Source organism: Rutidosis leptorrhynchoides, chromosome 6 (genome assembly GCF_046630445.1).
Source record: "Rutidosis leptorrhynchoides isolate AG116_Rl617_1_P2 chromosome 6, CSIRO_AGI_Rlap_v1, whole genome shotgun sequence".
Classification (NCBI taxonomy): domain Eukaryota; kingdom Viridiplantae; phylum Streptophyta; class Magnoliopsida; order Asterales; family Asteraceae; genus Rutidosis; species Rutidosis leptorrhynchoides.
This window is the reverse complement of record NC_092338.1, coordinates 126,424,859-126,437,114: the sequence shown is the minus strand read 5'-3', so window position 1 is coordinate 126,437,114 and position 12,256 is coordinate 126,424,859. Positions and strand designations below refer to the sequence as shown.

General features: G+C 30.2%; 1 protein-coding gene across 3 annotated transcripts; it reads left to right on the top strand.

Moving 5' to 3' along the window:
* The first annotated feature begins 1,138 nt into the window (after nt 1-1,138).
* On the top strand, nt 1,139-5,640 carry LOC139855675 (heavy metal-associated isoprenylated plant protein 39-like). 3 transcript variants are annotated; one of them, XM_071844921.1, is made up of 3 exons: nt 1,156-1,260; nt 2,582-2,657; nt 5,154-5,640. In XM_071844921.1, exons 1-3 carry the CDS (start codon nt 1,255-1,257, stop codon nt 5,558-5,560), a joined length of 489 nt encoding a protein of 162 aa, XP_071701022.1. In that variant the 5' UTR covers nt 1,156-1,254; the 3' UTR covers nt 5,561-5,640. The 3 variants fall into 3 exon arrangements, with proteins under 3 accessions (XP_071701023.1, XP_071701022.1, XP_071701020.1); XM_071844919.1 differs by having other exon boundaries at nt 5,094-5,640; XM_071844922.1 differs by lacking the exon at nt 2,582-2,657 and having other exon boundaries at nt 1,139-1,260; nt 5,094-5,640.
* Nucleotides 5,641-12,256: the final 6,616 nt, after the last annotated feature.

Here is a 12,256-nt window from a genome sequence, read left to right as displayed (position 1 = left end):
CTCAGTGGACCTTACAACAGAGACCCGTAATCATATCACAATATATCTGATAATTCAATCATTTGATATTATCTTATAATCTCGTCGATAATTATAATAAACTTATATTGAAACAAATACGTTCATGTAAAGTATTATACATGTAATACTTTGTTAACGTTTTCAATTAATATAACTATATATTATATATACATATCTATACACATAAATGTTCGTGAATCGTCGAACACTGTCAAAGGGTAATTGATTACATGAATGTAGTTCCAAAATTTTGAGATTCAACATTACAGACTTTGCTTATCGTATCGGAAACATATAAAGATTAAGTTTAAATTTGGTCGGAAATTTCCGTGTTGTCACAATAACTTTTTTTCCCTTCATTTCTTTCCAGAGTATCACATCTTTTAAAAGTAAAAAACTCACTTTAAATATTTATTTAGCATTTGACATTCTTGCAATGAAACATAAAGAGAACCTCACAGTGTCATAGCTAAATCATATACTAAAGGGAAACCATTTGCTACTGTTCATAGTAGCATAATGGTAATTATTCTTAAGTCTAGGGATAAATCGGTAATTTTTTTAGTTTTTTCCCAAACATTTTGTATTCCTTTAATTATAACTTTTTCCCCTTCATTTCTTTCCCAAGTATCACATCTTTTAAAAGTAAAAAACTTACTATAAATATTTCTTTAACATTTGACATCCTTGCAATGAAACACAGAGAGAACCTCCTCGTTATATATCAGTGTAATAGCTAAATTATACCAATTATATACCAAGTTAAACAGCTAAACTATATTAATTATATATCAAGTGTTATAAATAAGTAAACTTAAACTATAATGATTTTTATACAAAATCTAATACCTATATATTCGTCTAATAGATAGTATAAACTTCCATGAAAACCACAAAACTATGAAATTAACATTATAAATCTTTCTTTTTTTTTTTTTTTTACTGTTTCTTCTTCTTACATTGAAATTGAATATTTGTTTCCTCCCTCATCATGAAATACAACTTTTTTTTCCATTCTCTTTCCTAATTTGCAAACTCTTGTATTCATCCACATGTTCATCTTTTTCAGTAAAGCATTATTTAAATACTACACTTTAGCTAATTCTCTCTTTCACATATCTCTCCCACTCCCTCACAGTCTCTCCCTCTCTCTCCACATTATTCTTCTTCTCAGTGTTCTACACCCATTTCAATTCTCTCCTCTCTGAAAGAATCAAATTCCAAAACACCCAAATGAAGGTTAGATTCCATTCACATATTTAATCTATTTCTTTCCCCTGTTTTCAATTTATTCTTCCAAGATTCTATATTTCTCTAATGGTATCTTAATTTACTAAAGTAGATTAATTCTTAAGATTTGCTTATTCTTTTTTATGACAAACCCATATCAGATATTGAATACCATTATCAAAATGTATCTAAATTATTATGTAGTTTATCTGTTCATATTATTTCCCTAGTTTACATACTTTCTAAGGTTATATGTTTACGTTGGATGTTCAAAAATAGATTTTAAATGGGTATTTTTTCTACTGAAAAAACCACATGAATATTGGTCACATTTTCCGAAATGAATGTGAAATCTGTTGCATTGCTTTATTTATTTATGTTCATTATCCTGTGCTCTTTTTCTCTATATACTTCCAAGATTCAATATTTCCTTTGTTTTCCTAAAAAGATTAAAATTTTGAGGGAAAAAAAAAAAAAAAAAAACACACCCAATTTAGATTCATATAAGTTTCAATAACATGAATCCTGGATTTGTCATGCACTTGTAATCTAAGTGTTTGTTGTTATTTGTTAATCCCATAGCCCATAGGATCTTGTTTTTTATATGTAAATCTGTCTCTGTCTGTAAGATTATTTTCTTTATATTTCAGACCCCCATATTTATTGCTCCGTAGTAGTCTTTTGAGGGTCCATCAATCCCTAGAAAGGACTACAAGTGTACTTTGATCAACTGTAAATAATTTTACAATCATTACTCTTGACAGTGTCACACAAAGGCTCATTAGATCTTATGCAAATGCAAAGATATCATTGATATGGCAACCTTAATTATTAAATCATTGTTTAATGAGTAATGACATACTCCGTATTAAACTATTAAATCAAATCAAATTTCAAATTAAGAAATAAAATAGTCCATTTAGCAAATAATTGCTCTTCATATTTTTTATATTGGAAATTCCATGTGTTTTAATCTTATTTTTAGGTCTTTGTTTTTACCAATGTAAAGTTTATGTATACATATCGATGCCACTTTTGCAAATAAATGAGTTTTAAATGCTAATGTTTGCCAAGTTAGTCCTTCTTATAAGTAATGTCATTGGCTAATAAAGACAAACATTGCTTTAGGAGACTAAGTGCATGAAAGTGTTAATTTAGTAATTCCATATTATTATTTTTTCGTATCGTTATTATCTTGGGGTGATCACAGAGAAGGTCGGAAATAGTCACAGGATAACTCAGTTAAAAATCTGAGTGAAAATACCCGCCATTCCTGATTCCTTAGTAGACTTAACAGAAAAACTTAATATATTTATTAATGAATTTGCAGAAATTTATACTGAGGGTGGAATTGAATGATGAGAAAGATAAGCGAAAGGCTATGAAGACTGTTGCTGCTTTATTAGGTGAGTTTTTATTTAACTTCCGTATTTATTAACTTTAGGTGATTATTTATAACTGCTTTGCTATTAAAATACGGGTACCATCATATCGTTACTGATTTTAATAAACAATAATTACTGTTTTCATCATTTAGTTAAGAATGATAATTTACAAAAGTCACTCCTAAATACTCGTATATGGATCCAAAGTAAAAGTGAAACTGTAAAAGAAAGTGAAATAGTACCTTTTAAGGACAAGCAGCTTTAAATGTACATGCCTGTTAATACTTATTTACATAAAGGTTAACAACATTATCTTATACTCCGTACTATTGTATTTTTTTAAGCAAAAAGATTTTACAATTTTTTTGACTATAGGATATACAATTTTTTTTATTTTTTTTTTTTAAAAGACAACAAATATATTACTCCATACAAGTATTACATTATGTAGCGTTGTATCTTTGTTTAGTATATAATACAATTTTCTTGCCTTTCAAAAAAAAAAAAAAAAGAAAAAAAAAGTATTACATTATGTAAATATTAATAAGGGTTCCACTTTAATTATGTGAGTATTAATAAGGGTTCCAGTTTATTTTGTTTCTTACTAGTATTAATTAGTCATGTTATTCGAATTTGTATAGATGCATGTGATAATAAATTACACATAATTCATCAAAATTGATAAATTAATCAGAACTATAATTTAACTGATTGTAAAATACAATCATTAATTGTATGTTTTCAATGAATTTTTATATTTGAATGATGAATTTATCAACCCACATAGAATTTACATGCTAAATTTCAACAAAATACTTTATTAATTTTCATTTATATATCAAATCAATCATATCAACATCATATGCAGTTTATAAGACTAAATAAAAAGGGTAAAAAAGAAGCGAAGTTGTGAATGATTTCTATCTTTCCATATGTATCTAAATTTTTTTGGTTCAAGAAGGAAAAAATGAGGCTTTACATCCTCAAATTATTATAGATTATATAATTATAATTATATACTCGTATTTGTCTTTTTATCCGAGTTTCCCTTTTCTTTTACTCCACTTAGGACTCTCCATTTTTTTAAAAAAAATATATGCTATGTATTGTTGTGTTCCATGCATAGATATTTGTACAAAATATATGAAAATTAGTTACAAATTAAATGTAATTGGTAGGGAAAAGAACACTTGATATGTTGTACCACCAAATTTGATGTGGCTCAATAATGTTCAATTTGGCACTCACTTTGGCCTTTTGTGTTATTGGGGAAATTCATGGATTAGGTTTTTGTTAAACATGTATATACTTTTTATCTTGGAAAAAAGGAGAGAACTTATATATATTTCAAATTGTCATAGTATTTTTGTTTGTGGATAAAATATTGGACTAAAGTACTATTTATTTAGTCTGTTTTATAAATCTTTTTTTGTAAGTGGAGATGTGTCAATGTCAATATTTAAGGATTTCACCAAAAAAAATTCTATTACTTTCTTAAATGAGTGGGATCAATTTGAGCTCAATAGTCTAATACGGATTATATAAACACAAATATTATGTTTAGCTTAAGAACATGTTTAACATATAATCTCACTAAGGTTTTAGTGCTTTAAAACCAATCGATGATCAAAATCGTCTCCAAAACATGTGCAGAGTGTGCATCCGAACAGGACTCTAAATTTTTAAGGGGCCCCAAATTTTAAAAATGTCTATATAATAATTCAGTATTAATATAACGTGCCACAATATCATTGACAAAAAAGTTTTAATTTGTACTTAGTTAAGAAATCTTGAGTTTAAAAAATTAGTTTATATGTATTGAAAAATTTGACGTTTTTGAAGCCCATTTTTGTTTATCGAACAGGGCCTTCAAATTGAACGAGACGGCCATGTCGATGATAAATGGAGTAGCTCATTAACTTATATGTAGACGTGATTTCTTTTCAAGTTTCAGATGTGTAACATGTTTTTGCAAAAAAATAATAATAATAACGATAATAATAATAATACTTAATTAAGAAGGTCCATATTTTATTTGGTTGAGATGAATGTCATTAAGTGGGACATTTGTATGGTTCATAAATAATAAGAGTCTTGCATGGATTGGTTTCGTGCTTACGTATAAGAAAACTTGAAGTCGTTGTCTATTTGTAGATCAATATGACATCGATATAAAGAGAAGAATTTGCATATTAAAAAGGATAAAAGCATGAAATAATATGACATTGATTAGATTAGTAAATGTTTTTTGTTTGCCCCTAATCGAAATTGGAATGTGATTGATAGGATTGCGTTAAAGAGGGTATATTAGGTCGATCTAATTAGTTTTTGGCCATTCATAGGTACCTAAAAAGGATTAAAGAGATAAGTTTTGTTAATTTGACACAATGAATGACAGACAAGAATAATAAACGAATTTTAAACCTTAATGCATAATCTAACATATCATTATTCTAGGGATTGATTCGATCACTATAAACATGAAAGAGCAGAGCCTAACAATAATTGGAACCGTAGATCCAATAAGTGCAGTTAGCAAGCTTCGAAAGCTATGGCCAACGTATTTGGTGTCAGTGGGACCCGCCAAAGAACCTGAGCCCGAGAAGAAAGAGGAGCCTAAGAAAGAAGAAGAAAAGAAAGAGGAACCAAAGAAAGACGAAAATAAAGAGGAACCCAAAAAGGAAGAGCCTAAAAAGGAAGAAGTCGCAAAAGAAGAAGCTCCTAAAGAAGAAGCTCCAAAGGAAGAAGTTAAGAAAGAAGAGCCTAAAGAAAAAGAAGAGAAAAAAAGTGTGCCACAAGAGCAATTAGTAGGAATGGTTATGCCTTATAAACCATATTATCCTCAAATGCATACCTACTATAACTATCAACCACCACTTCACCATAGCATAGAGGAGAACCCAAATGCATGTGTTATATGTTGAAATAATATGTAATTATGAAGAATATATCTCAAGGGATATTCTCCAAATCTTTTGGGAGGTTGTCTATATGCATTATTTTATGATGCAAATATATATGAGGCAAAATAGCCCACAAAAAGTGAGAAAGCCTTTGTGTACACAACAATAAGAAATTTTGCTCTTATATTCGTTTTTTTTTTTTTAACAGTGCTCTTATATTCTTATATACACCGTAACAGAATAATTATACAACTAAAGATTTCAATTGCTTTCTAGATTATATAAATATATGTTTGTTACATCCAATGTGGAATTTGTATATTTTTTATCAAATGAAATGAAAATGTACATGTTTCATATCTTTTAGGTTTGAGATCTAATTCAAAAATATAATTGAGAAAACAAAATATTTTGATTATAATCTAATTCATATCATATCTTTCATGTAAATGTCAGTTTGATTGATTATAATACTTACGTAATATTTAAATTTAAATTCAATATTTATTTATATGGCGTGCCCATGATTTTGTCATTCATAGGACAAGAGTGAATTATTGTTTTAAGTTGTTTTACTTGAGACCATGTGCAAAACTGGGTCAAGGGCCAGCTTATAATACTTTAAAGTTAAAAAACATGTGAGAAGGCAAAACAACTTTCGTATTCGTTATATTTGAGTTTGCATTCCTTTTTATGACATTTGGTTTGGGTGCGGTTATAAGCTTTATAAGACTTCACCTGATTAAATGTACAAGAAAGATCATAGTGGAGCCGTCATATACTTTACTGCCAACGAATGTGGCTAGTTGATTTACAGAAAAAGTAATTTTAAAAACATGAGTGAACTTAACCAATTACTTTTATTGTTGTATCTAGTTGGTTTGGTCTTAAGTTTTTTTTGATTGTTTGTAATGTTGTGTCGTTAGTTCAGTTTGTTGCCCAGTGTAGTTGTTTCTTGTGTGTTTTTTTTTGGGTTGTTGGGCGTCTTTGTTTGTGTGTGGTATGATGCTTGGTTTGTATCCATTGTCTGATCTTTATCGATTCAATGAAAGCCTTTGGTTTATAAAAGTTAATCGCTTTTTCGCCCAATAAACAATTACTCTTATTGTAAATTGTCGAACGTGTATGAACTTGTCAAAAAGATCACTCTCTCTCTCTCTCTCTCTCTCTCTCTCTCTCTCTCTCTCTCTCTCTCTCTCTCTCTCTCTCTCTCTCTCTCTCTCTCTCCATGTTTAATTCTCCAACTATTCTCTATCCAATTCCGAGATGGATCATGAAAGTATGTCTTAAAATGCCAATAAGAAATAACCGGTTATAGAAGTGGCAAAGAATGAACGCAATCGTGCTATGAAAGTAGAGATATTAGTTAAAGCTCGGGGCAAGCCATTTTTCATGCTTGACTTTCTTCAAGATACGAAATGAGTAGCCGCTTTTATATGACATCATATCACTATTCGGCAAGTCAAAAATAAAAAATAAATATGAGAACGAAAAGAGAACTTATTTTGGTCACTCTCTAGAAGTCATGTTTAACCTTGAATGCTATTAATAGATTCTACAGCAATAGCCCCTCGAACTCGGAAAGTAATAACAAAAATGGCTAACCAAATAGTAGATCCCGCAGCTGCCACCGTTGGAACCAATGAATCTATTTGTGCGGCAAGTTTGAAGATCTCAACTATAATGAAGAAATGATAGTAGCTCGTTGTTTTACTGGCTTTATCACATTCAGTCGGAAGAGTTTAGGTAAGACTCTCAAAGTGACTCTCGACGGGAGAATCCGGGTTATTCGGAAAGGATCACAACAATTCCTCAATCCTAACAAAGTAGTTCCTCAACAACGATTACTTAAGATCAGCTTGCGAATTCGTGGCACCATAGTAGAATCGTTACCAAAGGCGCATAGTAGTTATATGTGTGTGCGCGCGTATATTTGCAAAAAAAAAAAAAAGTATGAATGAACTTTAATTCTCACATCTATTCTAATCTAATATTTGACTAAAAGTATGATGTCATAAAAAAGTCATTCCATAGCTTAAAAAAATCAAAAAAAGAAAAAAAGATAGGGCCTTTGATGATGTCATTAAGGGGAGATTAATATTTAATTAAATTAATTAAACAAATACAGAAAAAAATAAAAAATAAAAAGCACGCGTGCCCTGACAAAAAAAGCCGCTTGCTCGCTTGCTTGCTGAGTTTAAACAACTTCTTTCTTCTAGCATACAATTTCAAAATCCTTTCTCTAGCTAAAACTCTCCTAAATCAAAAAACCACGACCACCATCTTCATCCTTCATCAACCACCACCACCACCGGTCCACCGCTGCCGCTGTTGTTACTTCTTTCGTCTCCAATGCACGCCTTTCAACATCAAATGTGCAGGTAATATTTCAATTTTGACTTTTAGTTTCTATATATTTATATATTGTTTCTTTCTTTTTTCTAACAATTACTTGCTTCAGAAATCTTTAGGGTTTAAATTCGCGAGTAAAGACTTGGATACAGTCAAGACCCATCCCATCCACAATTCATCAAAAACCTAAAAAAAAAAATCAAGAAATCCAACAATCTACATAACAAATCACGAATTCTTCAGCGTCATTTGTAAGGTTTTCTCATATAATCTCGATTTGCCCTAAAATTCTTAACAGGTTCATAGATGTAACCGCCATTGCCTTCGATGTAAACCCTAATATTGGTTTAGGTTTATTAATTTTGGTTGATATGTTGTTTTTTACAGATTTGAAGAACGAGAGCTCATTGCAGAATTATGTAGGTTTTAAAAAAGCACTAATTCATTAGGTACTCCTGAAACTAAATTCATAAATCTACCTTAATGTGACGATCGCTCCAAATCCATATGGACGAACACGTCATTCCTTGATTTCATTGCGAGGTATTTGACCTCTATATGATACATTTTGTAAACATTGCATTCTTTTGAAAAGGCACACCATAAATGAATATTTAAATCAAAGGTTTTCGACATCTGATGATTTCTACCTATAGACAATCACCATAAATAATAGTTTACAACAGTATTTCAGTTGACAATGCAGTCAAAATAAGATACATGGTGATGATTTGGTGAATGCAACGTCTCCTTGAAAAATATGTCATGTAAGACTCCATGCACATAGCTTGTTTAACATCTAAGCAAACAGCGGAAGACTTCTAGGAAACCTGAGAATAAACATGCTAACAAGTGTCAACACAAAGGTTGGTGAGTTCATAGTTTTAATGTTGCGCATAATCTGTATATAAAGGTGGATCACAAGATTTCAGTTGTTCAATCCAGAAACGTTTATCAAAATATTCTACGAAATTGAGCACCCTGGTAACTAAACTTAACGTATATATAATTTGTACCCTTTGTATAATCATCTTAATAATACACGCAAACCAACGTGTACGCTTCTCAAATAGCATAAGTCCGTTAAAAGGCTAGTGCTCTAGCTCGGACGGGGATATCAAGCCCTATGGATCCATATACTACTACTCGCGCCCACCAGTTCTTATAACTGGCAGTTACTAGTTACCAAAGCTAAGGGATTTTCGGTTCAAACTCAGTGTAGAATTTAGTATGTACTTGTATCCATTGCGTTTAAAATAAAGTGCATGTATTCTCAGCCCAAAAATATATTGCAAAAGCAATTAAAAAGGGATCAATGAAACTCACAGTTTAATATTGATATACAATCATGCAGGAAAGCACGTAGACGCATCGGAGATGATAAACACGAGGTTTGATTCACAAAAATACCCCCGAACATTACCCATAATTTCCTTGGCAATAACCCATATTTTCCTTAACTCTAGCTCGCTCGGAAACTCGTTTTGAAAATTACTTGGACAGCACTCCGTCGTAATATTTTATGTACATTATTATTTTTGTATCGCAAAAATAATAACACTAATAATAAAAAAAATAATACGATTAATAATAATCTTATTATTAATAATAATAATAATAATAATAATAATAATAATAATAATAATAATAATAATAATAATAATAATAATAATAATAATAATAATAATAATAGTAATAATAAATAAATAAATAAATAATATTACGGAGTATATATATTTGTGTATGTGTGTGATTTTAATCGAGCGAAAACACTGGAATTTATAGATGTGGCCTGACAAACATTGCCATGCGATCGCATGGGTTTGAAGGCCTGTGGCCATGCGATCGCATGGCCTCCCCTTCCAGCTCACATATTGTTTGTCATCAAGCTTGTCGACATATTTTAAAAATAATATATATTATATATAATTTATATTAATTATATATATAATATATTATATTCACGTGCATAGTTGACTTGTAATTTTCGTTCCGATAAGTCGTACGTCGTCACTCGACTTATGTCCCGGTTTCGATTTTTCGAACGTCCTATCGTATACTGAGAAAACTTGTACTTTACGTTTCGTGAATCATACCTTTGTCAAAATATAGTCTTAAATCATCCATAAATCGAAATTATATATATGTAGCAAAGTCAATTTCACTGTAGCAAATAGTGATTTTCAAAAACACTGTAGCATTTTGGGTACTGTAGCAATTTGAAAATGTTACTATCGTTTACTAAATAACTTGAAATTTTATATATGTATATATCTTTTTAGTATACATAAATCAGTTTTTAAATACACATTGGAAGTTATTTATAAATAAATTTTAATAATAAATATTTCAACTTATCATATATATTCAAATAGATATTTAAACCAATAAGTTTAATGTACGGTATCAAATAATTAATACATTGTTACCTTTTCAAGTTATAGTATATATGTATCTATTTACATATAATTGTTCGCGAATCGTCGAAAATAACCGAAGGATATTTAAATATATAAAAGTAGTTCAAAAATTTTGAGATTCAGTTTTACAGACTTTGCTTATCGTGTCGGAAATGTTAATCATACAAAGATTAAGTTTAAATTTGGTCAGAAATTTTCGGGTCATCACAGTACCTACCCGTTAAAGAAATTTCGTCCCAAAATTTGAGTGAGGTCGTCATGGCTAACAATAAAAATGTTTTAATGACGAATATGAATTGATAATAGAGTTTTATCTATGTTTGAATAATATGGATAAAATAATCCAATTACTCGAAGCGTATGAGAGAAGTTATCGTAATCAAGTGAAATGGAGAATAGAGATGCGTCTTATCTCTTGATGTAGTAACAATTGATTTCCGGATTTTAAGGAATAGAAAATCTTCATAATCTAAATAAGATTTTATTCTTCAGAATTTGCGGAAATTAGGATTTTCTTTGATTAAATGCGTAATCTGCCTCGATTGCTATGTCTGATATTTCGCTTATAAATTGACCACTTCCATTTCATTTATTTTCACCATTCCTATAATCTTCTTCCTTATTTCATACTTACAAAAGATTTGTGAAAATGCTTCATCCAGTTCTGATTCTTGATATTTTCTTGGCTATCATATCATTCATTCTTCTTTTTCATCTGCCACCAGAGGAGGTTATCTTCTTCTACTATTACCTTGGGGTTATATTTTTTTTCATTCTCCCGTGTCTTTATATTGCTATACGCATTGATATACACGGTTTGTAATTTCGGGGTTGTTTTCGGGCTTCATATTTTCCATTATATTTTGGAGCTTCATGCTTTTGTTTTCTCTTTCCGACTTTAAGTCAAGCGAATAATGGTCCAGAATTCGTAGCTATTCATTTCAGAATGAACATAGTTAATGTTCTAAGAAAGAAATTGTAATGGCACGATATTGATTTGTCAAATTACCAGAATATCTGGAAAAGACCGAATCATCAAGAAAAATATTTTCTTGATATGTTTAGAGGTTAAATAGAATGAAAGAGGTATGTAACATGGTTCATGATGAGGGTATGATCTGAGAACCTTTATCACATTCCATTAGAAACTCAGCATGACTTACTGTAATATAATCACGTTGATCAAGTGTCATTATATTATACTAACTCATGCTTCAGCTCCCTACACCACTTCCAAAATATTCATATTTTAAACTTGAAAGTTTCAGAATTTAGAAACTAAAATAGTTTCTTTTATGATGTAACACAAATATCGCAAGGGGAAAATTGATTTCCGATACGAATGATTATGAAATTATCTCCAGAAATATGGAGGATATTTATAATGAAAGATACGATGATATCTTAGAATTTCTAATATCAGAGGATGATGAAGAATATTGTCTGCAAGGGTTTAGATTCGAAAGCAAGGTATTCGTTAATGGCTTCAGCAGATACTGAATCATTTGGATTCTTTGAAGGCAGATTTCGTCCTTGTGATTTATCCACAGCCTCTTTCATACTTTGTTCAATCCGTTTTCCAGTTCCAAACTTTCTCTTTTTCTGAGCTTTGCCAGCACACTATCCTTTATCATCAAACTTTTTACTGTTAAGGTCGTTTACAGTTTTTGCTGCTTCATCAGCATTTTTTTTCAAGATTTCGAGAACTAGTTCGTAGTTTAAGGTATTTTTCAGAAACTTCACATTCGAAATCTGTAAGTCTAGAAGATCGATGTTATCTATATATAACTGTTGTCGTAGAAAATGATGCGAGATACAAAATACTGATTGTTAATTTCCGATAGTTGTAATGACAATTACCGTTACAAGATGTGGATGAGTACATGATAGGGTTTCAATGAACAATTATAATGGTTTTTCGGAGAGACTTTACGTCACAGATTAA